Raw genomic sequence first — 27,691 nt, forward strand, 5'->3', positions numbered from 1 at the left:
ACTTAGAGGATGTGATTCTTGGGTAAGGAGACTCGGTTCTGTAGGGCATAGTTGAAAACCAGATTATTGGTTTATGATGGAATTGTATGTATGACCAATTATCTACTAAGATATATAAGAATCGGGAGCTTGCCAAAGGATTATCTTACTTGGGAATGTAAAACCAAACTAATTCCAACTCTGAAAATGGAGCCCAAACCTGAGAGACTGCCGAGTCACGTTGGGTTCATTACTGCCATCCCACAGCCATTAACGGTCCCAGGGCAGAGCAGTGACAGAGCCCCCTCCCCAGGCTGCTGTAGGTTGTGCCTGGTCTTGAGGCCAGAGATGGGCCTGAGCCAGAAGCCAGACTCCAGGCCTGGGCATGTTCCGTGCCTCCTTTGCCTAGTTCTCAAGCCCATGTTCCACCCCCGACATACCTAGCAGAGAAGGAAATAAAGCAAGGATCAGCGTCGGGATTGGTCCGGACACCAAGGAACTGGGGGAGAGTGGAACCGGTTCATTTCTTTTAATTAACTCCGAGATGACCAAGCACAAGGGGCTGGAGATGACGCAAGAAGGCACAGTGGCTAAGGGGCACAGGGTAACCATTGGCCAGCCATGGTAGGGCAAAGTAGAAACCGTAGTATAATCTGTGGTTGAAGGGCTAGGGAAACAAGGCAGAAGGGCGGAAAGCGGGAATGCTCATTTCCAGTTCTTGAAAAATTGCTTGAAGATGGGGCTTTCCCGACCCTGTGGCAGAATCTCTACCTGCAAAAACAGTGAAAATGTGTATGTGTGTGTGTGTTCACAGCAGGACTTCTAGTATCTGAAGGTCTTTAAAACCGAACACGCCCTCCTCCCCCCTTCCCAGTCCTACCAGAGACAATCATAAAACCTAGGTACCCGTAGAATCTGTGTTAATAGACTGTCCTGAGGCTGACTTCTGTCCTCTGTGATGAAAGTGTGCTGAGCCGAGAAATACCGTAATAAGCTTGGGGGAGAGGGTCAGTGAGAGAATGTGCTTCTAACAACGTCTTAGTAGTTGGAGATTTGCAAATGAAGCCTTTGGCTCATTAAAGGAGACCTTCCTGTTTTGTTCCTCCCTGCTAGGAATGACTTTGTTAGGATTTTGTGTGCTTAAATAATAAAACTGTGACTTGGGTAAAAATATTCTGTAGTTTAGACTTTTCACCCATTGAGACTGGCCTTCCCACTCAGTTAATCTGCGTTAAGGGAAACGACTGTCCCTAACAGATCCAAGCCTGAAAGGGAGATGCTCCAGGAGGAGTGTCGAGGTGTGAGCCCTAGGGGTGGAGCCATGACCAGAGGGGATGAAGAGGGGGCCTCACCTGGGTATTAGGGGCGTACCGCATCCGGGAAATGAAGTCTTCTGCCACTTTTAGGGCAGCCTGCCGTTCTTTCTCATTGGCTTTTCTCCCTGGATCAGGGAAAAGATTAAAGAAAGGCTCAGGGGATCTGATCCGATCCACGGCCAAGAAATAACCACAGCTGTTACGTTAGTACACCAAAGGCTGTAGTCAACCCCCCCAAACTAGGCCATTCCAGGGCCGCAGGACCCCAGTTGGGATGGACATTCTTCCCCGGGGGTTCTGACCGTGAGCACATTAAGTGGCGTCCAGGATCTTCTGTCTATAATAGGAACACCAAAGGTCTTCACTTGGATTGAATCAATTTAACTAGTTTATTAAGCACCTACTACTATGTAGTATACACTTTGCTAAGTACTAGCAATAGAAAAACAAATCCATTGCAGACAACACAAAAGATAACAAAACAAGATCAAGGAGTGGGAGTGGTGAGTGCTAAGGATGGGGGCACTGCAGGGAGAGCTAGGGAGCCACCTTCCAAGAAGGGAAGAGGAAGAGAGAGAAGCCCACCCATGGGGGAGGGGCAGCCCGGGCTAACTTACAGGAACATCAAGGAAGCCAATTGTCCTGGAACTTGGAATTTGTGAGAGTAGGGGTAGAGCCAGATTGTGAAGGGCTGCCACTACCAGGGCAGCTGATCATTAAACTCTCCCGCTGAGTTCTCATTTCCCTTTCTAGTGTCTCCTTTTCCTCCTCTCGATTGACTTTTCTGGTTTCTGCTTTGTAATCAAATAGGGGCTAGTCTTAACCATCATGCATGTCGTTGTTTCCATGAGAAAAAGTGATCCTTAACACAAGATAGGGCCTGAGCTAAGGGGGCAGAAGGATAGCATGAGAGGGAAGGTCAGATACAAGAAATGCCAAGGAAGAAGTGACAGGTTTTAGTAAAAGCTAGTTAGCATTAACTCATAGGGCTTTAAGGATTGCAAAGTACTTTAGAAACGTTTTATCTGCAAAATAACCCTGGGATACAGTAGGTGCTATTCCTGTTTTACAGCTGAGGAAACTGAGTCAGGCAGAGGTTAAGTGACTTGCCCAGAATCACATAGCCAGGCAGTATCTGAGGGCAGATTTGAATTCAAGTCTTCCTGACTAGACCAAGTGCTCTCTGCACTGTACCAGCTAGTAGTAAGTAGACAGATATTGTTGGGAGTGAAAGGAGTGAAAAATGACTATAAGAGAATGATGTTACTGTCAAAAGGAAAAAGAGATCAGGAGGAGAATGATGTGGCTTTATAGAAAAGATGATATGTTTGGCTTTTGACATGTTGAGTTTAAGGGAAATGTTGCCCATCCAAGTCGAAATGCCCAACAGACAACTGAAAATTCAGGAATACAATCACGTTCTTTTATAGCTACCTTAGAAATCATCTAATCCAAGGGGCAGCTAGGTGGTGCAGTGGATAGTCAGGAGGACCTGAGTTCAAATCCGGCCTCAGACATATAACACTCACCAGCTGTGTGACCCTGGGCAAGTCACTTAACCCCAATTGCCTCACCAAAAAAAAAAAAAAAAAAAGAAATGATCTAATCCAACATAAGGAAGAGCTTCCAAGCATACTCTCCTTGAGTGAAATGGGCAGCCTGGGGATTCCGAATTCCCCCTCGTGTGGGGTCTTCAAGCTAAAGCTGGATGACCATCCGCCAGGTGTACTCTAAGGTGAACTTGGTCAGGCAGAGATTGAGCTTTTCTCTGATTCTTTAACCCCCCCCCCTTGTTTTGCAAACAAAAAACTGGAGCACAGGCAGGTTAAGGGCTTTTCTTTCCCATCACATGATTAGTTGATGGCAGAGTGAGCCAAAACTAAGTCAAGGTCTCCACATCACACCATCTTCCAGTGCAGTACAATGGAAAGATTAAGATAGGACCTGCATAGACAAGGGAGTTGAAGTAGGGGAATATAAGTAGATGGGGCATTTATTAAGCACTTCCACAGTGCCAGGCACTGTCTTGAGAGCTGAGGCTCTAGAGAGAAGCAAGACGGTATCTCCCTTACATACTAAAGGGGAAGAAACAGCTGAAAAGGGGGAATGGTAGTGATGGCTGTGGAAGGTGGCAGGGAGGTCTGGTTCCAGGCAAGACATGATGAAAGTTCACTGAGCCTAGGGGTAGAGTCCACAGTTGTAGTCAGGTGGAGAGGGGGAGAGACGAGGATGAAGACTGGAGGGGAGATGGCTGGAAGAGAGAGGAAGTCCCCAGGGGAGATTATATAGAGGCAGGAGATCAGAAGGCTCATGAACCTTTGGAATTCATCCACAGGTTTGGAGTGTTGGGGAAAGCACTAGCAAAGAAGATGGAAAACACGAGGAACGAGAAAGTGGAGGTATAATATCACCTCTGCCAAAGAGAAGATTTCCAGGTAAGTGAGGTGTTGATGATAGCTGGCAGGTATAGAGCTCTCTACAATCTGCAGAACGTTGTACCTATGGCCTCCATTTGCTCCTCACAACATCCTTGTGAGGAAGACACAACAGCTTTTACCCTCTTACAGATGAAGAAACAGACTCTGACATGCCCCTAGTAACAATGACAGAACTTGAACCCAAATCCTAACTCCAGCATTTTTGTCCCTATGTGCCTTTGCCTGTGCCAAGCGCCATTGACTAAGAAAAGTCTGGTTAGAAGGTCGTGAGTGACTTCACACAATCTCAGAAGAAGGAGGGGGCCAGAAGCCAGATTTCAGGGAACCGCAGGGAGATTGAGTGGTGAAGAAGTCAAGGCAGCAGGTTTTGCCCTCTTGTTCAGGAAATCCAGCAATGAAAGAAAAAAACAGCAAGATGGACAGAAGAGGCAGCTGGTTTGCTGCCGATGCCATCTCGACTTCCCATGGGCCCAGCTCTGTCTTGTGTCTCTGCTCCGTCTGCCTCACGGCAGCATCTCTTCTGAAATAGAGGACCTCGGGACTCTTGCCTGGATATATATCCTGCCTCTGTATTTTACAAGCTGATCCTCCCTCTAACAATGATCCAGAACTTATCTTCTCCTTCAGCATTTTCAAAACATCACACTGAACAGACCATACTTTTAAGACATTCATGTAGTGAATGACTTTTTCATAAGCTCTTTGCAGATTCACCATGTCTCACCTGTGTAAAGGTCTTATTGTCTTAAACTTGTAAGATAATAATCTTGTCTTCTTAGACATTCCTCCCCTCTCTAGACTTGACAATCCACTTACACTGGCCAATTTACTGTTCCATACACACAACGTGTCTCCCATTTTAGTGATCCTATCTATACTGGCTGTCCCATGCCTAGAATGCCCTCCCTCCTTACTTCAACCTCCTGGCTTTTCCTTCAAGAGACAACTCAAAGCCCACCTTCTGCAAAAGGCCTTTGTCAAACCCACTATTGCCTTCCATTTACATTGTCCATCTCCTGGGTGTCCCTAGGTATTTTCATGTTGTCTCCCCTGTTAGACTGTGAGCTCTGTGAGGGCAAGAACTATTTTTTGCCTTCTTTGTATCCCCAGTCCTGGGCATAGTGCCTGGCACATAGCAGGCACTTAATAAATGCTTGTCAACTTGATTTGAAGTGTATTGTCAAGTTTTTCAAGCAACATTTGATATAACAAAACTTAGGACGCAGATGTGAAGGCCTTTCCAGGTTATCATGGTCCCATGCTACCCTGTGCCTTCCTAAAATTTTTCTATGATGTAGTGAAGGGCACTAAATTCTATGACTGTTTTGCTGTTTGATGTAAATATTCTTTTCTAAAAATTCTAGATTTTTTCCCATCTATTAAAAAAATGTTCGCTGCCTTCCATGGGGACTTTGTCTGGTGTATGCTGCAAAAGAGACTTATGGCTCATACTTCTGGACATGTGGCACACACAGGGGCTAATGGGTTCCAGTACCAACTCCAAAGTCTCCAGTCTTCCCAATCCCAAGTCACTAATAAATAAATAAAATATAATAATAAATAAAAGAGAAGAAAAATGGCTTTTAAAACACACAAGAAAATAAAAAATTAACCAATATTATAAATGATCAAAGCACAGCATTGATAGATTAAAAAAAATACCAATTGCAATAAATTAATAATAAAAGCTACATCTTACAAAGCATCCCAAGGTTTACAGATCTCTTCCTGGCACCACTTAAACCTTCTAACAGCTCCAGGAAGTTGGCGCTCTAGGTCATATTCTCCCCAACTTGGCTTAGAGAGGGTAAGGAGATAGTTCATAATCGTACAGCCAGTGAGTGCCAAAGGTAGGATTCAAACCCAGGTCTCTGTCAACACCAGGTCCAGTTCTTTCTCTTCCCCTCCATGCTTCCTTTTTGGGCTAAAGTATTAGAAGCAATGCCCCTGGAAAAAGAAGCCCCACAGAATAGCCCTAACATACACAATGAACACGTGCAGACATTAAGCAAGACAGAATGCTAGCATGAAAATCACAAAACCCAATAAAGGAAAAGCCTGAAGTATGTCAGTCACAGGACGAAATTAAGCTAGATCCAAAGACGCCAAAAAAGACTAGTAAGAAATAAAGAAGAGTGACCAATATGCAAACAAACATGCTGTCTAAGAAAACTCCAAAAATCCTTAGAAATAACCAGCAGACATCACAGCAGAAAGCTGAATCGTATACAAGGCACAGCCCCTGAAAAGAGAGGCCCTGTATATCCCTCTTCAATTCCCATTCAAGCTCTAGCTACGTACCCTTCCAGACATAGATCTTGCCGCAGAGGCCGTTGTCCAACACAAAGCAATCGTCATCAATCAACAGCTCGACTGCAAATGGGCTAGAGTCTGCCATCTTTGACAGGTGCATCTGGCCAGTGGCATCAGAAACCTAGGAGTTGGACAAAGGCCAAGGGTAAGAGGAGGCCCCTGGGATCCTGGCTCCTCTATTTGCCACTCACCCTGCCCCCAACACCACTTTCCCTAATTCTCAACCCAAAGACTGTTCACTCTCTAGCCCACTCGTGGTCTATAATAATAATAATGAGCCACAATAGAGGAATTTAAGAATTGTGCAATGCATTATATACATGATCTAATTTTCCTTTTTCTTCTCCATTCCCCCCCTCCCCACCCTGTTCCTCCACTCTGAAGCAGATTGTCTGAGGCACTCATCTTGGGGTATCATCTAGGCCAGGGGTTCTTAATCCTTTCTGAATCATGGTCTGGTAACATTTCTCAAAACATTTTTAAATGCATAAAATAAAAGGCGTTGGATTACGAAGGAAGCCAAAAGTTAGTGAAAATAAATATGTATTTTTTTGTTACCATCAAAATTCATGGATCACCTGAAATCTCTCCACAGACCACTGAAGGGTCTGTGGATCACACATTAAGAACCTCCGATCCAGGGAGTAGGTGTGAGATGAGGACACCTAGTGGTGGGAATGGAAGCGATAATCTCCAAGATCTCCCAACTTCATTCCCAAAGCACTGAACAGTCTACTCCCAACTCGGTAGGAATACAGACAGTAGAGAAAATAATTTATTTTTGCAATAATATGTGGGCTGATAGAATTTTGCAACGAAGTAATTTTGCAATAAATAATTTTGCAATAATAAGTGGACTAAGGACACCACTTCTCCAAGAAACTGTAGGTGGAAATAGGGTGAGAGATCAACCCTCTTCCCTTCAGGAGGGCCTAAAACTAGCCCCCTTCTTTTTTTAATCTTTTCTCTCCAAGCACTGGAATAAATCACTCAGTTCTGGCTTCTCCAGATAAAACCACACATCCTACTTTCTTTTTCCCTCTAATCTAAGCACATCTAGTAGGGAGAATATTTTTTTACCCCTGACCACAGCTTGATGTATTACAGTGAGTCTCTGTGTGTGTGTCTGCACTCCTGTGCCTCTGTCTCTTTATATGTGAAAAACCTAATGAACAAACATCATTCTCAGTCCCTCTGACCACCACCCTCTTTCCCTTGTCCCCCATCGGTCTTCTTGTCCCTCTCCCTACTGCCTGATTCTAGGCACAATTTCCCAGACAGACAATCCCAATACCCACCACTCCCAAACCCTTGGGCCTCACCTTATATAGGGCGGCAGCCTGGGCATTAGTTTGATCAGCCCTGAGGTCTTCTTCTGGATTACCCTCCTTCAGGGTTGGCTTTGACCCCAAGACCTGCAAAGATCAAGACCATCTCCACAGGACTTCATGTACTCCTAATGCCTCCCCAACCTATCATACTCTAGATACCACACTGGTTCCCCTAACCTGTATCGTTCTTTTTCTTTCCGTGGTCCAATCCACCTGAGTGTCCCCCTTTGCTTATTCCTTCCCAAACCTAACCTCCCTCCCCACCCTGCCCTTCTCTTCCAGCTTTCCCACCGAACCTGGATCATCTCTGATGGCTCCTCCCCATCGGCGACAATCTCCACTTGGGCTTTTCCCTGCCGTTCACTGTCCCTGATGGCCAGAGCCAGATCCTGAGCTTTGTTTCGTTCCAGAATGTTGGATTTGCTCCCACACCAGACAAAGATGGTCTGAGAGAAGGAGGGTGAGGTAGAGTTAGGAGTGAATGCCTCTCCTGCCCCCAACCCTCACCTCCTCCTTCCACCCTCCTGATAATAGACATGACCTCGCCCACCACCTTCTGCCAGCTAGACAAGTCAGCCAAGGGGAGAAGATCTCTGCCAGGTCAAACACCATACCAGATTGGTGAGCGGATCTAGAAACCATGCCACAGAAAGGCCCACTCAAGGAACTGGGGATGTTTGGCCAGAAAGTTAATCTTAGAACAGTCGATCATGATGTGATAACTGCCTTCAAAATCAGAAAGGCAGTCATGTGAAAGAGACTAAGTGACTTGTTGAACCAGAGGACAGAACCAGTAAGAGAGAGCTTTCAGCCCAACAAAAGGGAATAACATTCATAACAGTGGCAGCTGCCTCCAAAAGGCACAGGCTGCCGCCCAAGGTACCAAGCTCCCTCTCACCACCCTGGACACACCTCTCTGGTCACACTAGCTTATTAATAATACCTCTTTGAAAAAGTGGTGCTCAGAAACGTTCCCTAGCACTCCAGAGATGGTCTGACAACAGGACATTGAGGGGTCATAGGAAAAGCTCTGACTCTAGGGGTTATGTTCCTACTTGTGACCCTAGACAAACTCCTCACCTCCCTGTGCTTCAGTTTATCTCACCTGTAAAAAGTGAGATCATGACTGACATTTTAATATATTTTACAAATGTTGTTATTCAGCCTCAACAGCAATCCTTTGGGATACAAAGTGGTTTGGGGTCTTTCTTCCTTTCTTCCTTCCTTCCTTCCTTTCTCTGTTTCTCTCTGTCTTTCTCTCATCCTTCCTTCCTTCCTTTCTTTCTCTTCTTGTCTCTTTCTTTCTTTCTTTTTCATTCTTCCTTCCTTCCTCTCTTTCTCTGTTTCTTTTTCTTTCTTTCTTTCTTCCTTTCTTTCCTGAACACATCATTCCATTGGTTTAGGGAACATCAAGTGAGGAAACCTCTCATCCTCTACCAATATATATGAGCAACTGCTCTGCTTGTAGAGAGCTGCCTGGGACTGAAAGGCCCGGGATCTCACAGCCAGTACCATGCTGCGTGTCAGAGGCAAAACTAGAACCCAGGTATTCTTGACTCTGAGGTCAGTTCACTAACCACTAAACCACACTGCCTCTCACTCAGGTATTTTTTTTGTTTTGTTTTGTTTTTTAGTTGGGCAAAGGGGGTTAAGTGAATCACTCAGGTATTATTATTCCCATTTTACAGATGCAGAAACTAAGACTCAAAGACAGTAAGCAATTTGCTCATGGTCGCACAGCTTTGACTCTGACAAAGATGAGGGTTGTGACTCCAAGAGCAGTCGTTTGCTGTGAGAGAGGCGGACTTGAATTGGGATGTGCCAAATCAGGCCTTCCTCTGACACCTCCTGGCTGGGTGACCCTTGGCCAGTCACCTCACCTCCCACGGCCTTGGCAATTGTATATGGACCAAGCAGGTGCAGAGCTGCATTGGTGAGGCGTTTCCTCATCGAGAATTCCCTATCCTAGTGAAATCACAAATCCAGTTCCATCCCAAGCTGCTAAGTGAATGTCAGCCACTAGTGTGATCCCTGTGACCTACACACTCCATTCACTTCTCTTAACATGCCAAAGACTCAATTTATTTCTTTTAATAGCCATAGCTGGAGGGCTCACATTGAGCTGGTGGTCAAAGATCACCCCAGGTCTTTTTTTGGGGGGGCAGCTAGGTGCCACATCAGGAAGACCTAAGTTCAAATCCAGCCTCAGACACTTACTTAGCTGTATGACCGTGGATGTCATGTAACCTCTTTTAGCCTCAGTTTCCCCATCTGTAAAATGGGAGTGATAATAGCACTTACCTCCGGGGTTGTTGTGAGGATCAAATAAGGTAACAGATGCAAAGCGCTTTACCAGCCTCAAAGCGCTACACAGACTCTAGGATTATTGTTAGACCCCAGGCTTCCTTCACCCTGTACTTGTGTGCCTGGTGTCTTTTAACCTACAGGTAAGCCATTACATTCATCTATGGGCCATTTTAGGGGAAAAATATGCTACTGATGGAGGTGCAGCGGCTCCCCCAAAATACGTACAAAGTAACACAAACTAAGTTCAAGAGGGAGGGTGAATCAACACTAGGGGAGTAGGGGTAATCTTCAGAAAAGGTCTTGTGAAGGAGATGGCCCCCAATCTGTGCTTTGAAGGAAACTAGATATTCTAGTTGGAGATGAGGAAAGGTTCCTATGAGGCTGTTAGCATTGACCCTGGGGAGCTCTGAGCTGGCTACGGACTAGGCAAGTGCCTGCCTTTCCCTATAGTGGATACTTTTCCAGTGGATAATAATAATAATGATGGTGGTGATGATGATGATGATAGTAAAATTGATATTATATTATTGAGTGTGTATTAATATTATTAGTAATGATAATAACGACCCGCATTTAAATAGCACTTTAAAGTAAGCATTCATGCCCTGAGGCTTTGTTCTTGAAATACAACCATCTCTAATCAATAATGATTTAGAGCATTTTTTTCATATGACTATGGCTAAAATGATTATAGGGGAAAGTGACAAATGTTGGAGGGGATGTGGAATAATTGGGACACTAATTCATTGTTGGTGGAATTGTAAAATGATCCAACCATTTTGGAGAGCAATCAGGAACTATGCCTAAAGAGCTATTAAACTGCCTATATCCTTTGACCCAGCAATACCCCTATTTCGTCTATTGCCAAAGATAATTAGGGAAAAAGGAGAAGAACCTATATGTTCTAAAATGTTTATAGCAGCCCTTTTTGTAGGGGCAAAGGACTGGAAATTGAGGGGATGACCATAAATTGGGGAATGGCTGAACAAGTTGTGGTATATGATTGTGATGGAATCCTTCTGTGCTATAATGATGTTACAAAAACATGGATAGACTTGCACAAAAAAATGAAGAGCGAAATGAGCAGAACCAAGAGAGCATTGTATACAGCAACAACAATGTTGTTTTAAGAACAACTCTGAGTGACTAAGTCATTTTGACTACTACAAATATCCAAATTAACTACCAAGGACGTACAAAGAAAGACACTTTGTGTATCCAGAGAAAGAACTGATAAATAGAAGTATGTTTAGAAAGTATGTATGTATTGTATACATATTTGTATCTAATGGTAACCATCTCTAGGGCAGGAGGGGGGACAGGAGAAAAAAAGGGAAAAAAAGAAAATTCCATGACAACTTCATTATGTATTTAAAAAGAATAGCAAGCTGTACATAATTTGTAGTTTACTGTACAATCATCTTTTTTTCTATTTTACTGTTATGGAAATGCTTGTTTTATTTCTTAAGTTCACAATAAAATCAATAAAATTTAAAAAAAGAAAAAAAAAAAGAAAGAAAGAAAACCATCTCTCCGGTGAAGGAAAAAGAAAGGTGGTACAGGAAATGGCTGAGGCCTTTGCAGTGACCCACTATTTAAAACAAGGAGCTCTTCCTGCCACCAATATCAATTAAAGAGAATTTGTCAGCAATCCCCCCTGCAGAGGGCTAGCCTTCAAAAACCCTTCCCCACCCCGGTTGTTCAGTTATATTTGTGGTGGGATCTGTTTCAGTCACTCAAGATCAAGAAACTTTTCTGAATTAAAATCTGACTCAGGACTGGCCAAAACAACATTTTAGCTCAGTTACTAATAGCTATCAGTACAAGGAAATAAGATTATCTTTGTTGACTTATCAGGTCCCTGCCAATTTCCCCTTCTCTGGTTTGTTTCCTTCAGGTAGAATGCATTTTGAAAAGAATGTGCTGCTGTCCAAATTGTTTTAAAATTAGACTGCTTTTTTTTTTCTTTGTGAGGCAATCGGGGTTAAGTGACTTGCCCAGGGTCACGCAGCTAGTATCTGAGTGTGTGAGGCCAGATTTGAATTCAGGTCTTCCTGACTCCAGGCCAGTGCTCCTAAAAAAATTAGACTGCTTCTTAATCAGGTAGACGTGAGTGTGGATGTTGGGGGTGGGGGGGTAGAAATGTTAAGGCCTTTTGTTCCCTGTGGCAAATAAATTCATAAGTGATAAATGATACTTCCTCAAGTTTTCCACTGATGTGAAGTCACAAGAGTGAAAGATTCTATTTTGCGACAATTTATAGACTTTTTATTTTTAAGTGAATATTTCTAGTTGAGGCTTCTGTGTTCCAGTTAATTCAAGGAAGCACTCCAGACATGATGGCTGTGAAGAAATACCAAGTGCATCGTTAGACCTGTCAGATCCACATGTAGAGAAAAGCTGATTGGATTCGATGTCCGTGCCTCAGTTGGGTTTCCTTGTACCTGTGAGGTCACATACAGGCTGTCTGTCTACCAGGCTAACGCTGTCTTACATGGCTAGTTCTGGCTCTTCTCACAACCAACTCTAAATCCTATATTCCTTTTATCACGACTATATTCTTCCCCAAATTTTCACCTTTCCCCCATAGCTATTCAATTTCCTAAATTCCTATTTAGCTCCTGAAACTTGCACTCATTTCTCAAAAGAAAAAATTCACCTGGTAAATAACTCCATGGCTTGTTGGAAAACTAGGTTCCTATATGTTATTAATAGGAATTCATAACCTGCTTTAGAGATGTCGAACCCCACTAAAAATGTACTTCCGGTTTAACAATCCCAATGGATTGTGACACCTGTATAGGGTGTTAATAGAAGCCTAATATCTTTAAAGACTGTTGTTGTTTGATCTTGTCCAACGCTTTGTGACCCCATTTGGAGTTTTCTTGGCAAATATACTGGAGTGGTTTGCCATTTCCTTCTCCAGCTCATTTTACAGATGGGGAAACTGAGGCAAACAAGGTGAAGTGACTTGCTTAGGGTCCCATAGTTAGTAAGTGCCTGAGGCCAGATTTGAACTCAGGAAGAGGAATCTTCCTGGCACTCTATGCCCTGCACCACCTAGCTGCCCAGAAAGCTCAGTGCCCTGGCCCAAAACACCACTCATCCTTCTAGTGAGGACCTTGGATATGCACCTGGAAATCCAAACCCAGTCATGCCCACTGGAACCGTTAAGTTGGTCTGTCGAAAATACAGACTTGCCACCGAAGGCTTTTTAGATTGAGGTATCTAGAGCCTTGGGCTGGGCTCGCTAAAAGAGCGTCAACCACTCTGGCTGGCGTCCAGCAGCGGCACTTCAGTAGACAAACAGGAGAGGGCAGAAGCAGCTCATGGCTGCTGAGTTCAAGCCTGACTTTTGAGTGGCTCTATTTATACGAAGAAGGAGCTCATCCAGGCCTGCGTGACATTGGGGTTAGAGTCAATAAACTTTGTTCCCATCGTGCCCCTGGTGGCTGACACCAAGGCCTCGGAAATGATGCTGGAGTCTTCCCTAGCAACAGTGGAGGGGTAGGATGGTTCTGCTTGGGTCTGCCTCCCTTAAACAAATCATCAGTTAATTGAGGGTGAGCACTCAGCCCCCAGTGTAGCCCTCACCCCACCTCCATCATGAACACAGCTCTAGAAGCTTTGCAAAAATCAATCCTGTATCATGCAGCCCTCGCCAACTCACACGGCCCAAGTCCAGAATGAAGCAGTCTCCGGTGTTGAAGCTGCCCCAGCTCAGGGCCCGCTCTGTGGCACGGATATTCTTTTTCCCTTTGACCTGGTAGAGTCTCTGGATGGGGCCTGAGGGAGCTCCAGATGAGGCCCGGTGAAATGCTGACTCCACGCCTCCCTCCTAGAACACAGAACGCATCTTGGGGACTGAGGCTCGCCGAAGACTCCTCCTCGGGGAGGGACAGGCACTCACCCACTCTGCTTCCCTGCGGTTTAAGGAGGACGAGCACCCAGAGAGAAAGTGCCCCAAGACCCCGGTGAGCCAGGGCAGAGAGCTTGGAGGGTGAAATGAAAATGAAATAAAGCCCCCCAAAGCCCATTCAGGATGATGTTCAGGAGGGATGGGAGGTCAGGTCTCCTAGGCCTGAACAGTCAAGTTTAAATAAATGGACACACAGGCAGTCAGTGTGAATGGGATTCCCAGAGATGGCCCCTGGGCCACAGGTCCGCCACTCACTGGTGAGTTACCCACAGACCAAAGCCCCTGAGAGTCCTGGCAGGCAGACTGGGTTCTGACCTGGTACTGGAGGCCTCGAGGGAAGTAACTCATGAAGCGGTCCGACTCGTTGCCCTGGACCTCCCGGTGCTGCACTGCCCTCTCCCCCAGCGAGGAGTTGAGGTGCACAGATAACACTGCGCAGGCTCCTTGCTCATCTCGGGATGACTGCTGACCTGGGAGGGGAGAGGAGAGGGGAGAGGAGGGGGGCAGGGGAGGAAAACAGAGAGGGGGGGCAGGGGAGGGGACGGGAGGAGAGAGGAAAGGAGAGGAGAGGGGAGGAGCAAGAGCCAAGGATGAAGACTTTGAGATCTCTGGTTGGCATCCGTTGATACTTCTCTCACCACCCTCAAAGCCTGCCCTTCCCTAGCTCCATCTCTTACCTCCAGATTCCCCCCACCCAGACCCATCCTCTTAGCCTCAGCCTGTGCCCATTCTTCAGACTTCATTTCTACTGACCGATCCAGAGGTGCAGGTGGGACTGCTCCTCAGGGCCATTGTGCAGGACAAGGTAGGAGTCTCCGGAGAAGAAGATCCCGCGGTTCTCAGGGGGCACGGGCACAGGCTTCAACTTTTCCACCCTCCACACATGAAGGCCTGCTTCCTGCACTGTAGATTCAAACGGGGAGGCACTGCCAGGAGGGAATGGGGAACAAGAGACTCAGTGGAGAGGCAGAGGAACACGGGAAGGGATGGAGCTTGGGGTGAGACTGGGAAGGCATCAAGAATGGAGCAGGGATGGGGGAACAACGGGGGAGGAATACGATGGTCGTTGCCCAGACATAACTTGTGTGGAGCATTCAGGGCTTTGACCCAGGTTCCGGCATCCCCACAGGAGCTCTGACCCTCCAGAGGATTGGGGAGGTAGGAGTGGGGAGACAGGAAAGGGCTGGGGTCAAAGGCCAGATGAGGACGGGTCAGAGGATCCAAGATTTAGAACTGGAAGGGACAATAAATGGCATCAGGGCCAGCTCCCTCCTTTTACAGATAGGGAAACTGAGGCACAGAGCAATTAAAGGACTTTTACCCAGTGTCTGTGACAAGATGGGAACCCAAGTCTCTCCTAAACTCTCTTTCCCTGAGTCCACAGACAGTGCACCAATTATTGTTTCCCTCTCACCGACGGAGTCTGCTCTAGGGGTCAGGAGTCTTGGTTAAGACATAGTTAATGGTTAAACTTAAGTTAGTGTTAAGAATAGTTAAGACTCTGGAGCAGGACATTAGAGCAGGAAGGAAGGAGGAGCAAGCCTGGGGCAGGCACAGTACCTCTTCGGGATTGACCCATACATGATTGCTTGGGTATCTAGAAAGACAAGAGAAAAGGGGTCATTAGAGCTGTCTCTCACGGTGGATTCCCTGGCAGTTCCTTTTGCTCTTCTCTCTGATCTCCCAGTTTTTCTCCCTTCTCTACGACTTCATCTACTCCCTCGACTTCTATTTTCACCTCTCTGCAAGAGACCCCAAATTCCTTCCGTCCAGTTCTGCCTCAGTTGCCAAGCAGAGAACCTTGGATTTTTTCCCAAAAGCAATGGAAAACCATAGGAATTTTGTGAACAGTGAGAATTGGTGAAACTTGAGCGCTCCCTCCTCTCTCCAGGCTAACCTCTCTGCCTGCCTTCCAGGGCCTTCATACCCATGAGAGCCTGAGTTCTCAGAGCCTAGAATCTTAGGAGTGTGGAAATCAAACATTGATCCTGTATTTTATATTGGATTCCATTCTGTGATTGGTTCTATTCTGTATCAAACCTTTCTTTGTCTCTGAGTAAAATGCTCATGAGTTACAAAGTTCAGTTTTCTCTCATAGTCAGATGCCAAAAGCGTAATTTCCCTATCCATCACTTTTAATTAAAGAAAAACTCTGAGCTAAGTTTAGAGGTTCAATACTCTCATAAAACTGTTTAATTCTCAGAGAAATGTTATCTCAGCACCACCTGCAAATCGCTTTGTGCCAAGAAAATTTGTTGTCTCTCGTAACTTCACCTCCTGAGAACACTCCGTGCATTATCTTTGAGGGCCTACAAGCTGACTCGGTCCCATCTTAGCCCATCCTTGCCCAATTAAAAGCGATCTTATCTCATTCCCAGGAGTCAGTGAGTCCCTGGTCCACTGTCCATAACCTCGGGGTGCAGATAGGTCCTATAAATCAATAAAGCAGTCCTCTAAGAGAGAGAGGGGTGGTCCTGGCCCCATGGGTGTGTAAGCCCCTTTTCCTGATGTAACCAGTCATGTCATCCTCACCCCCATGATGCTGCCAACCCTGTAACCAAGTGTACTCTTTCCTTATCTACCTTGTTCTGTTCTTTGTTCTAATCTTATAAAAAGGAGTTGCTTCTCCTCTTTGGGGTCTTTTGGCTAAATGAGGCAGTCATTAGACCCACTTTATTACTAGGTCTGTGCCCTGGTGATAAGCTGTTATGTTGCTTGGGAATATGTGCCTCAGTCTACCTTTGTTGACTTTCACTCATGAGGGTAAGAGCCTTCTAATCCTGCCTTAGCTGCTAACTAGTGGTCATTGGGGAAGCAAAAAGCTGGTTAAGAATGTGGCTTTGATTCAGATTTGGATTTGGATTTCTGGACCACAGCTTAAAATACAGGAATGCCAGTCTCCTAAGCAGGGCTGGTAAGAATAATAATGACAATTTCACTCTTCAAAAGGTAGAACCAACAAAGGGCAATAACTTTCTGGATCTGAGTCACACCAACAGGAACTGGGAAATGACGGAGACTGGGAAGCGTTCAGAGGAGAACACTGGACTCAGTCTGATGTGCATCTTAGATTTGGGGAGAACAGATTTCAAAGTATTCAGAGAAAGGATAAGTAGACTGAAATTCTACAGTGGGAATCAGTCCAGACAGGATGGGAAACTCACAAACGAAATTCTTTAGACAAAAAGGGAAGCAATTTCAATAAAGAGGAAAAGGAGAGATTTTCCCCATGGGGGTACCCAAGCAACTCATCAACCAGTTTAAAGTTTAGAAAGATATATGCAATAATAAGAGACCAAAATTTGACTTACGTCAAATACAGCAATCAATATTGGTATTTGACTATCAGAGTTAAAAGACACATCCTCCTTTTCTGTTAACAATCTATAAACTACCGAAGTGGGAAGTGATGTCTCATTGGCAAATACAAGATTGGGCAGGTTTCCTTAACTATTTTCAGGCAATATGCTTTATGTATGAGTGTGCATGCTTGGTTTTTTTTGGGGGGGGTGTCAATTTGGAAAGTGGATTGTGTCAAAACAAAATATATCGATAAAAAAGAAATTATAGAAAGCACCAACAGGTAACAGGGGGTGAATACAAAAACTTACCCTGATCCTATGCCAGAGGTCTCTAAATGAGCTGAGGCTGCAAAGCTCACTTAAAGAAAATTAAATGGACTCAAACTTGATTGGGGAAAGGAGGAAATTCTAAAAGGGAAATAGAATGATGATCAAGGACCATTTCAATATAGCAATAAAGCTTATTTTGCTTTGGTCGGCTCTGCCAATGAGAATTATCTTTGACATCATAAAGACAGAACAGAAGTGAGTGAGGGCAAATTGATTCCCAAGAGAGCAATGAGGTGGTCCATGGAGTAAGGAAGACCTAAGTTCAAAAGCAGTCTCAAGATCCATATGTCCAAAGGTATTTATAACAGCTTGAAGACTTGGAACTGAAAGAATCCTCAGCAACTGGGGAATGGCTGAGCAAGTTATGGTAGATGAATATGATGGAATATTGCTGCGCTGTAAGATACAATGAAAGGGATAGTTCCAGATAAACCTGGGAAGACTTGTATGTACTGATGCAGTGAAGTGAGGCAAACCAGGAGAACAAGTTATACAATAACAACAATATAGTAAAGACAAAAAACTACGAAAGACTTGGGAACTCTGATCAATACAATACACTTCCAGAGGACTCATAATGAAAAATGCTACCCACTTCTAGAGAGAGATAATGGACTCAGAGTGTATATTGAAGCTTTATTTTTCTCTTTTTCTTTCTTTCTTTCTTTTTTTAGATATGGTTAATGTGGGAATTTGTTTTGAATGTTTATACACATTTGTAACGGGTTTTGTTTTTCTTGTCTTCAAATGCATGAAGGGAGAGGAGAACTTGGAAATGAAAAGAAAATAAAATTGAATTTTTAAAAATGTAACCTCAAACATTTACTAGCTATGTGGCCCTGGGCAAGTTACATAACCTCTGTAAACCTTATTTCCTCATCTGTAAAATGGAGATAATTATACCCCTACCTCCCAGGGCTGTTGTGAGGATAAAACGAGATAATATCTGTAAAGTGATTTGAAAACCTTAAAGTGTTCTATAACTGCTAGCTATTATTATTTTATCACAGTAGGAGTCTACTCAGCTGCCTTTGATGAATTCAAAGCACCTGGCACTACCTTAGGTACTGGAAGAATCAGCAGGTATAACTGTTGAGCCGCTTGTCAGGGTTATTCAAAAGACCACGTAAAGAACACAATTACAAAATGTTCTTCACACAAATACAGATCTAAATAATTGGAGAAATACTAATTGTTCATGGGTAGGCCAAGGCAATTTAATAATGTAATAAATGTAATAATGTAAAAAATGTAATAAATAAACAATATAATAAAAATGACAACACTACCTAAATTAATTTACTTATTCAGTGCTGTACTAATTATCAAACTACCAAAGAATTACTTTATAAAGCTAGGAAAAAAATTAACAAAGTTCATTTGGAAGAACAAAAGGTCAAGAATCTCAAGGAAATTAATTTTTTTTTTAAGTGGGAAGCAAGGGGGCCTAGCAGTACCAGATCTCAAACTATATTACAAAGCCATAATCATCAATATAATTGGTACTGGGTAAGAAATAGAGGTTGGTCAGTAGACCAGATTAGATATATAATACACGAAGTTTATGAGCATAGTAGCCTGTCTGATAAACCCAAAGCTCTCAGCTATTGGGGAAAGAACTAACTCTTCAACGAAAACTACTGGGAAACTGTGTGATCCTGGGCAAGTCACTTAACCCCACTGCCTAGCCAAAAAAAAAAAAAAAAAGCCATTGGGAAGCTGGAAAGCAGTCTGGCAACAACTAGATATACAGCAACATCTCACACTATATACCAAGATATTGTTGTTTGTTCTTCATTCTCGAAGAGGACCATGACATCGAGGAGATGATGTCATGGCTTGCACTGAATTGGATTTAAGTGAGGCAGGGTTGTGCAAAGTTGCCAGCCTCACTAACTCCTCCAGAGCCATCTGGATCCATTGGCAAGATATAGATCAGGACAACTAGAGAAGGCCCTGGATGCAGTGGGATAAGTCCTCAATTGGCATGTGATTTAGGTGTAAAAGATGATATCATAAACAAATTAAAAGAGCAAGGAAGAAATTAACTGTCAGATTAATAGATAGGGAAAGAGCTCATTTCCCAAACAAGAAATAGGATGACAGAAGGCAAAATGGACAATTTTGACTACATAAAATTTTGAGGTTCTGCACAAACAAAAGGAATGCAGCTAAAATTAGAAAAAAAAAGCAAGTAAATGGTAAAAAAAAAAATCTTAGCAGCATTTCCCTGATAAAAGTCTCATTTTTAAGATTTACAGAACTGTTTCAAATTTATAAGGATAAAAACCACTCCTCAGTTGATAAATGGTCAAAGGATATGAACAGGCAGTTTTCAATTAGCAATAACCATACTAAAAAATGCTCTCTAAATCACTGATAATTACAGAAATGACAATTAAGACAACTCTGAGGTTTCACACCCATCAGATTATCAAAGTTAACAAAAGAGGGAAATGAAGAAAGATGGATTGTAGGAAAACAGGGACACTAATGCATTGTTGGTGGAGCTGTGAACTGGTCTAGTCATTCTGGAAAGCAATATGGAACTATGTCCAAATACCTATTAAACTGTGCACATCCAGTGATACCACTACTAGGTCTACACCCTAAAGAGATCAAAGAAAAAGGAAAGAGACCCGTATGTACAAAAATAATTACAGCTTGGAAACTGAAAGGCTATCCATCAGTTGGGGAATGGCTGAGCAAGTTATGGTATGTGAATGTGATGGAATACTATTGTGCTGTAAGAAATGAAGGGGATCATTTCAGAGAAACCTGGGAAGATCTGTATGAACAGATACAAAACGAAGGGAGAAATTTATACCGTAACTGCAAAGACAAACAACTCTGAGAGACTCAGGAATTCTGATAAACACAATAACTAACCACAGCGCCAGAGGATTCATGATAAAACATGCTGTCCACCTCCAGACAGACAGCGATGGATTCAGAATGAGACATGTTTGTTATGGCATGGACAATTCAGAGTTTTGCTTGACTATATATGTTTGTTTTGCTTTCAGGTGAGGGGAGGAGAGAAAAGGTTGATTTTTGTTTGAAAAAAATTTAATTAAAAAAGCAGGACAATGGAGAATGGGAGAAACTGCCACAAGAATGGAGAATAGATGTCCTCATTCAGAAAAAAATTAATAAGAAAATGGAATTTACAAGCTATAGGACAGCGAGCCTCTCCTCCTCAATGTGTCACAAAACTAAACTACAGAGTGATTTATTAAGGGGCCAGTTAAATGAACATCTTAAGAAGGAATGAGGGTGGGAGAGACATAGAATTGGGGCAGCTCTATGTAAGACAAGTCATGCTAGACTAACCTCATTTCCTTTTTTGACACGGTTAAATAGACCAGGGGAATGCTGTGAGTTTTAGCAGCTGCAGAAACTTTAGCAAAGCATTGACAAAGTCTCCCATGCTATTCTTGTGAAGGAGAGGGGACAGTGGGGTTGGCATATGATTTAGACGTAAAAGGTGATATCATAAACAAATTAAAAGAGCAAGGAAGAAATTAACTGTCAGATTGATAGATAGGGAAAGAGCTCATTTCCCAAACAAGAAATAGGATGACAGAAGGCAAAATGGACAATTTTGACTACATAAAATTTTGAGGTTTTGCACAAACAAAAGGAATGCAGCTAAAATTAGGGGGGGGGAAAGCAAGTAAATGGTTAAAAAAAAATCTTAGTAGCATTTCTCTGTACAGTTGGGTGGCCCAGGTCCTGGTTGGAGGATTGGGAATTCTTGCTCCAGATGACAGCATTGCTTTCCTCTGTCTCCTCTCTTCAGGCAGCAAAACCAGGAGCCTTTGCTAGGGGGCTGCAGTTTTACACTAGCAAGAAAGTCGGCTCAAAGGTGACGATCCTATGGAGCAGTTTATGACCGGCCTTCCCCACCATCCTCACAGCTGGGAGTTCTACATTCATTCTCATTTGGGGAGATGGATGGGTTTCCTTTAAGGGGCTTCAGCCTGCCTCCCCACTCCCCCCACATTCCCTCCTTCCTCCTAAGTCAGCCCTCCACCTACCCCCCCCAAACAGGTTAGCTGAGTTCCCTCCTCCCCCTGCCCCACCCAATCTTTTCAGACCCAATCTCCACTCTGACCACCCAGCAAAATGTGCCTCCCCTCGCTTCTGTTTCTGCTTGGTTTCTTCACCTTCCTCCAGCTCTACCCGCCCCATTTCTCCCAAGCTCATCCCACCCCAGTTTCTGACTCCTCCCCCTGCTGCCCCCCTAGATTTCTCCCAGGATGTCGGGGGCCCTGAGATTACCAGCTGCTACATATGGCCTACATCTCTAGGGAGAGGGAAAGGTGCCTAGAGGAAACACTGGGTTAGCTATTTCGTGACTTCCGATAGTTTGAACGGAACAAAACAATCAAAGTTGCTTGGAGCTCTTGGGGGGCAGGTAGGGTGAGGGGCAAGGAAAGCCAGGTTGGAGGCAGGATGATGCAGGCATAGGATTTAGGGCAAAAGACTTAGAGTCCAGAAGACCTGGGTTCAGCTCCCATCTTGGACACTCACTAGCTGTGTGACCCTGGGCAAGTCCCTTACTTGCCTCAGTTTCCTCATCTGTAAAATGAAGGAGATGGCTCCTTAAAGTGATTTAGGGCCAGAAGAGACATCAGGTCATCTACTGGGACCTGCTCATTTTACAGAGCAAGCTGGGGCCTAAGAAAGAAAAGTAACTCCCCCAGTGAATGTAGAGTCAGGAATGATGTCATTTTTGTCTTTGTAGGCCCAGAGACTGGCACAGTGCTGGGCAAAGGCTCTCAGATGGTCTAAAGTCAAGCAGCAGAGCCAGAATCTGAACCCAGGACCTCTGACTCTATGCCTGGTGGTGAAGGAGGCCAGAGGAGCTGGTCCTTTCGACCTGGGCTGAGAAGCTGAGCAGTCTGGTGAGAACCTCAGCTCTGATCTCATCTCTGTCTCTTTGTGATTGACGTCCCTAAACTTCAGGCTGCTCTGGAAAGCCGAAATAATACAGACTGCAGAATGTATCTCACCAAATGGCTGAGACCGAGATGAGGACAGGATGTTCATGTCAAGGAGACCACAAGAACTAGCATATCTACAGTGAACATGGGAAGGTTTGTCAAGTGCTTTACAAGTGGGATCTTATCTGATCATCACAACCATCCTGGCATTATTACCTGCTCTCATTATCCCCATTTTACAGAGGAGTAAAGTGAGGCCGAGAAGGGTTAAGTGACTTGCCCAGGGTCGCACAGCTATTCAGCATCTGGGCAGGATTTAATCTCAGGTCTTATTGTTTCAGTCACCTCCGATCCTTTGTGACCCCATTTGGGGTTTTCTTGGCAGATACTGGAGCGGTTTGCCATTTCCTTCTCCAGCTCATTTTACAGATGAAGAAACTGAGGCGAACAAGATTGAGACTTGCCCAGGGTCACACAGCTAGTGTCTGAGGCCAGATCTGAACTCACAAAGATGCGTCTTCATGACCCCAAAGCCCAGCACTCTATCCCTTACACCAGAGTTACCACTATTATCAGTTATTATTTGAGTGATGATTGATGAGAACCCAACCCACTGTCAGGCCCTGCATGTTGCCCAGAGGCATCGGGAAGGGGGCCGTGAAGGAAGAGAAGTGAGGAGTCCAGCCCTGGCTGCCCAGGCAGGACCGGTCAACCCAGCCCAGGAAGTCTGAGGGCTGAGCCCGGGGCCAGAGAGTCCAGACACAAGAAGCCACCCGCTAGAGGCCTCTGGGCCCGGCCACCTCCAGCTCCCCAGACTATTGGAAGCTGCCTGACAGGCTCCCTGAGACTCCAGGGATTAGTCACACACCCTGGGTGGGGCTGCTTCTTCCTTCCCATCTTCCTCTTCCTCCTTCCCTCCCCCTCCCCCATTCCTTCAGGCCACATCCTCATTTCTCCCCTACGTGAATGCACAGAAAGGCGTGGCCAGGTGAGGTGACTCATCCATGTGGGACCCTGCACCCGGGGCCAGCCCTGTCAATGTCTCTCACTTTCCCCAGGAGGCCCCTTTCACCTTTCTTAAAGCGCCCCTTCCTGAGTGAGACCCAGGCTAGGAGTTTGGGGGTCTTTGTAAGCTAATGAGGAAACAAGTCTGATTCAACCAGACACACCTCCCTCCCTCAACTGCCAAGGCTGCCCTTGTTCTGCGGCTCAGTTGGTTTTTGGTTGGTTTTGATAAACTGCCTCTCTCTCTCAGCAGAGAGTGTCTGTCTCTCCGTCTCTCTGTCTCTCTCTCTGTCTTTCTCTCTCTCTGTCTCTCTCTCTGTCTCTCCCTCTCTCTTTCTGTCTCTATCTGTCTCTGTCTGTCTGTCTCTGTCTCTCTGCCTCTGTCTGTGTCTCTGTCTCTATCTCTCTGTCTCTTTCTCTTTGTCTCTCTCTGTCTCTGTCTGTCTCTCATTCTCAGCAGAGAGTGTCTGTCTCTCTGTCTCTTTCTCTCTCTCTGTCTTTCTCTGTCTCTGTCTTTCTCCTTCTCTTTCTCTCTCTGTCTTTGTCCCTCTTTCTCTCTCTGTCTCTCTTTCTCTCTCTCTGTGTCTCTTTCTCTCTGTCTCCCCCTCTCTCTCTCTGTCTCTGTCTGTCTGTCTCTGTCTCTCTGCCTCTCTCTGTCTCTCTCTCTCTGTGTCTGTCTCTCTCTTTCTGTCTGTTTCTCTGTCTGCCTCTGTCTCTGTCTCTCTCTCTTTGTCTCTCTCTGTCTCTGTCTCTCTGTCTCTGTCTGTCTGTCTGTCTCTCTCTCTCAGCAGAGCTTAGGGGATAGAATCCTGCCTCTGCCCCATCCTGGCCATGGGACCTTGGCTCAGTCCCTTAATTTCTCAGTCCTCTAGTTAACTCTCTAAGACTAAGTTGCCCCCTCCCTCCAAAAAAAATTGCTGACCAGTTTCCTGACCTGGGGATCCCTGATATTGGTGAAATCACCGATGCCGGCCCTATCCTTCTTCCTCTTTTATTCTTCTTTAGAAGCTCAGTGAGAGGAGAAATTGAGAAATGCTGAGACAAAAACCAAAGATAATTGTAAAAGTAAGAAACAAAAAAATAGAAACAACCCTCTCCCAACAATGTGTTTCCCAGATTTTAGAGCACCTAACGACAATTTCAGGACCAGGAACCAAATGGAATCAAGAAATTCACTTCTCTGGACCTCAGTTTCCCCCTCTTTAAAAATGAGGCAGTTGGATTAGATGAGTGGTTCCCAACTTGTGGGTCTCAGACTCCTGGGAGTCCTTAAAGAAATTACAAAGGATCCGTCTCATCAAATGACTCAGTAAAATAAATAAGCAAACATACATTCCATAGACTAAATAAATACTATGTCACATATACATATGTATGTATGTATGACTGTTTTACAAATGCAGGTAGATGCTGCCGTGATTAATAAAATATAAATTCATTTAAAAGCAATAACTTTTGCCTTTTAAAAAAGTTTTCTGTCTATTTTGCTTGACTTCACATGTATCATGGAATATCGTACTACTTGCCTTCTCAATGGAGGGGAGGGGCAGGTGACGGAGAGAATTTAGAATTCAAAACAAAAACAAGAATGTTAAAAAAAGAAGATTTAAAAAAAGATTTCCCTCTTGAAATCACTTCGTATCACTTCTGTCCATATTCATCTGTGTGCCTCGTTGTATCAGAGCCCCAGCCCCCCACTGGAATGCAAGCTTCTTAAGGGTAGGAATTGTTTCCTTTTTTATTTTTGAATCCCCAGCACATTACACGTTGGCTTTCACTTACAACCCGTGTGACTTTGGTTGAGTCATTCAACTCTCTGGGAGCCTCAGTTTCCCCATCTGTAAAATGAAGAGGGGTTGAGCTCGATGGTGCTTACAGGCTCTTATAGTCACAGAGCTCTCATGCTAAGATACATGGCAAGTACCTATGTTTGGGGGACTGAGTTGAAGGGAGTTGACCCAGCCATCACTGCTGGTTAGTGCCCCATGACTCCATCTCTTCCAGCGTACTTTCTACTACTCCCCACTGCTTCCTTCTACTGCACTTGACCTCGTGGAGTTTGCAGACAGAAGCTTATTTGGGAAGAGAAGTAGGTGACATAAGGGGTCTTTACTATGTGGGTCATAAAGGTTCCTAATGCCAATTTTTGGAGAAGAGAACCAAGTACAGCAGGGAGAAATCAGCCAGGACTCCTCCTGTCTGACTTGCTCACAGAGCGGTAACAAGTATTTTGGTCCCAGGGCCAGGAGTGAATAGCTATAAAACCGCCCTCAAATCATCTTTGTAATTTGTTGTGTAAAAGCCATGAAAGCAATTTAGAACAATTTAATTGAGCAGGGAGGGAAATTAGTAATTAGATGCTTAAGGCATACATTAATTAAAGTTTTTGCCTTTCGAGCCACTCGTAGGGAACTGAGACTTAATCTGTTGCTATGAAGCAAACTTTGTAAAGGTGGGTGAATATTATTATTTCCTTTTGTCTATATATGTTGTTGTTCAGTCGTGTCCAACTTTTAGTGACCCCATTTGAGATTTTCTTGGCAAAGATACTGGAGTGGTTTGCCATCTCCTCCAGTTCATTTGACAGATGAGGAGACTGAGGCAAAGAAGGTGAAGTGACTTGCCCAGGGTCACACAACTAATACGTGTCTGAGGCCAAATTTGAACTCAGATCTTCTTGACCCAGGCCTGGCATTCTATCCTTTGCACCACCGAGATGAGATGCCCTTTGTTTACACATACTTCCTCCCTCAAAAAACATGACTTCTAAATTTCAGGGCTCTGGAGCATAGCTCCTGTTGCCCCAATCTAATTACAGTCTTACCTGCTCTCCATAACCCACCCCACCCATAAACTCTGAATAGTACAACTACTACTATGGGGCAGCCTCTGACTTTTTTTTTTTTAATGTTAATGGTTGGGAAGTACTGAACTAAAAGATTTTCCAACTCTAAATCCCATGGCAACCTCCTATGACTGCACCATATATGTTCGCTGAACCCATAATGGAAATCAATCAATCTTGCTGTACCACACCAGTGTGTAAGCCAAACAACCACCACATACTCGGGAAGCCACTTTGAAATGGAGCTAAGCCTCCTCTTTTTAGAATGGTCTGTTAAAGTAGAACCCGAGCAGAATGGGTTTTTGGCTTGACAGTGCAGGTCTGTTGGACCACAGAGCTGGGCATCTGGGAGGATGGCCCTCCTCCAGAGGCTCAGGGTGATGCCCTGGTCACTCCTGCCAATTCCACGTCCTTCTTCATTCTCAAATGAGCCATCATGGAGCGGCTCCTGGGTGCCTAGCACTGTGCCAGGCACTGTGATGAAGAGAAGGGGCACTGTCTCTGCCCATAACTAACTTACAGTCTCACTGGGGAGGCCAGTTTTAACTGGTAACAGTTAAATGCCAGGGCTTTTCCTCATTAACTCAGATTCCTGTGATTCAGAATTTGTCATATCACATTTCTTGGCCTGAATTTGTCTTTTCCCTGGAAACTAAAGGGGATGAAGTGGAAATCAGCAGAAAGCTGAGGAATTCCAAGTGGGATGGGCTTGGGATTTCAACAACAAATGTGTTTCCTACGGATATTCTTAGTCTATTCGTTAATGCCTTTATAGTGTTCTCTCAAACTTTATCCTCCTCTTTCCCCTGGGTCTCCCTCCATGTTCTAGATGGGGGATTTCTTTCCAGACTTGCCCTGGCTAAGTCAAATTGAAGAAATCCCATTCCCCACCTTCCCCTTAGGGGAAAATAACTACATTTAGATCGCAGCACACACCCATGGGGCTGAGCACTCTCCTCCCCACCCTGGTAGTATGGACAAAGGCGAGCAGAGCTTTCCTGCTGCAGGATGCCAGTTTGATAGGAGGGCAGCCCTGCTCTCGGTCCTCACCGTCCACCTCCAGGGTTCCTCCTGTTTCTTCACCATCCACCCTTTATTCCCGGTGGGCTCTCTCCCCTCCCCAGTGGCCCCCCAACTCTCTACTTGCCTGAGAGCCTCCTGCTGCTTGTAGCTGGCTCGGTCTTGCAGTACCTAACTGGCCAGACAACTTTTGGGTAAAGTTGGTTTCGTGTGAGTCAGAGGGGAGGGGCCTTGGTGTGGTTGAGGGGGCGGGGGGACTGGAGCTCTCGTGGCACCGAAGAGAAAGGGCGCTGGCCCCGGGTCCTAGCTCTCCCCCTTCTGGCCCTGAGTGACCCGGGACCTCCTAGAATCCTGAGCATCCCCCGAAGGTCCTGCCTCAAGGACCAGAAGCCTTGCCTACATCCAGGGGTTTGTTAGCACTGTCCTTCCACAATTCAGACTACAAATGTTGCATCTCCCCAGTACAGTGTAAGATCCTGGGGAGCAGAGACTGTTTATCATGTTGTCTTTGTCCCCAACACAGTGCCTCGAACACAGTAGGCAATTAATAAATGCTCAACCAATTGAAGTGGGCTTGAATACCCTCATCTGTAACTGCCTCACAGGGTTGTTGCCAAAATTAGATTAATTGGGAAGA

General features: G+C 44.8%; 1 protein-coding gene across 2 annotated transcripts; it reads right to left on the reverse strand.

Moving 5' to 3' along the window:
* Positions 1 to 493: 493 nt before the first annotated feature.
* Positions 494 to 27,256, reverse strand: CAPG (capping actin protein, gelsolin like). Of its 2 annotated transcripts, none has more exons than XM_027860432.1 (10): positions 27,182 to 27,256; positions 15,164 to 15,200; positions 14,357 to 14,529; positions 13,919 to 14,073; positions 13,355 to 13,522; positions 7,674 to 7,823; positions 7,369 to 7,461; positions 6,035 to 6,167; positions 1,332 to 1,420; positions 494 to 750 (listed from the first exon to the last, which is right to left on the reverse strand). In XM_027860432.1, exons 2-10 carry the CDS (start codon positions 15,184 to 15,186, stop codon positions 685 to 687), a joined length of 1,050 nt encoding a protein of 349 aa, XP_027716233.1. In that variant the 5' UTR covers positions 15,187 to 15,200; positions 27,182 to 27,256; the 3' UTR covers positions 494 to 684. The 2 variants fall into 2 exon arrangements, with proteins under 2 accessions (XP_027716233.1, XP_027716234.1); XM_027860433.1 differs by lacking the exon at positions 27,182 to 27,256 and adding an exon at positions 24,124 to 24,224.
* Between the last annotated feature and the right edge of the window lie 435 nt (positions 27,257 to 27,691).

Source organism: Vombatus ursinus, unplaced genomic scaffold, assembly GCF_900497805.2.
Source record: "Vombatus ursinus unplaced genomic scaffold, bare-nosed wombat genome assembly UNPS02014181.1, whole genome shotgun sequence".
In the NCBI taxonomy this organism is placed as follows: Eukaryota; Metazoa; Chordata; class Mammalia; order Diprotodontia; family Vombatidae; genus Vombatus; species Vombatus ursinus.

Bases quoted from the DNA above. Each gene is read 5' to 3' on its own strand.
- CAPG (XM_027860432.1), bottom strand. From the start codon at position 15,186: ATGTATGGGTCAATCCCGAAGAG. The intron at 14,074-14,356 runs GTCAGTAGAAAT...CTCCCCTCCCAG, and splicing joins CCACCTGCACCTCTGGATCG to GTCAGCAGTCATCCCGAGAT. The intron at 7,824-13,354 runs GTGAGTTGGCGA...TCCTTCTCTCAG, and splicing joins TCATTCTGGACTTGGGCCGT to ACCATCTTTGTCTGGTGTGG.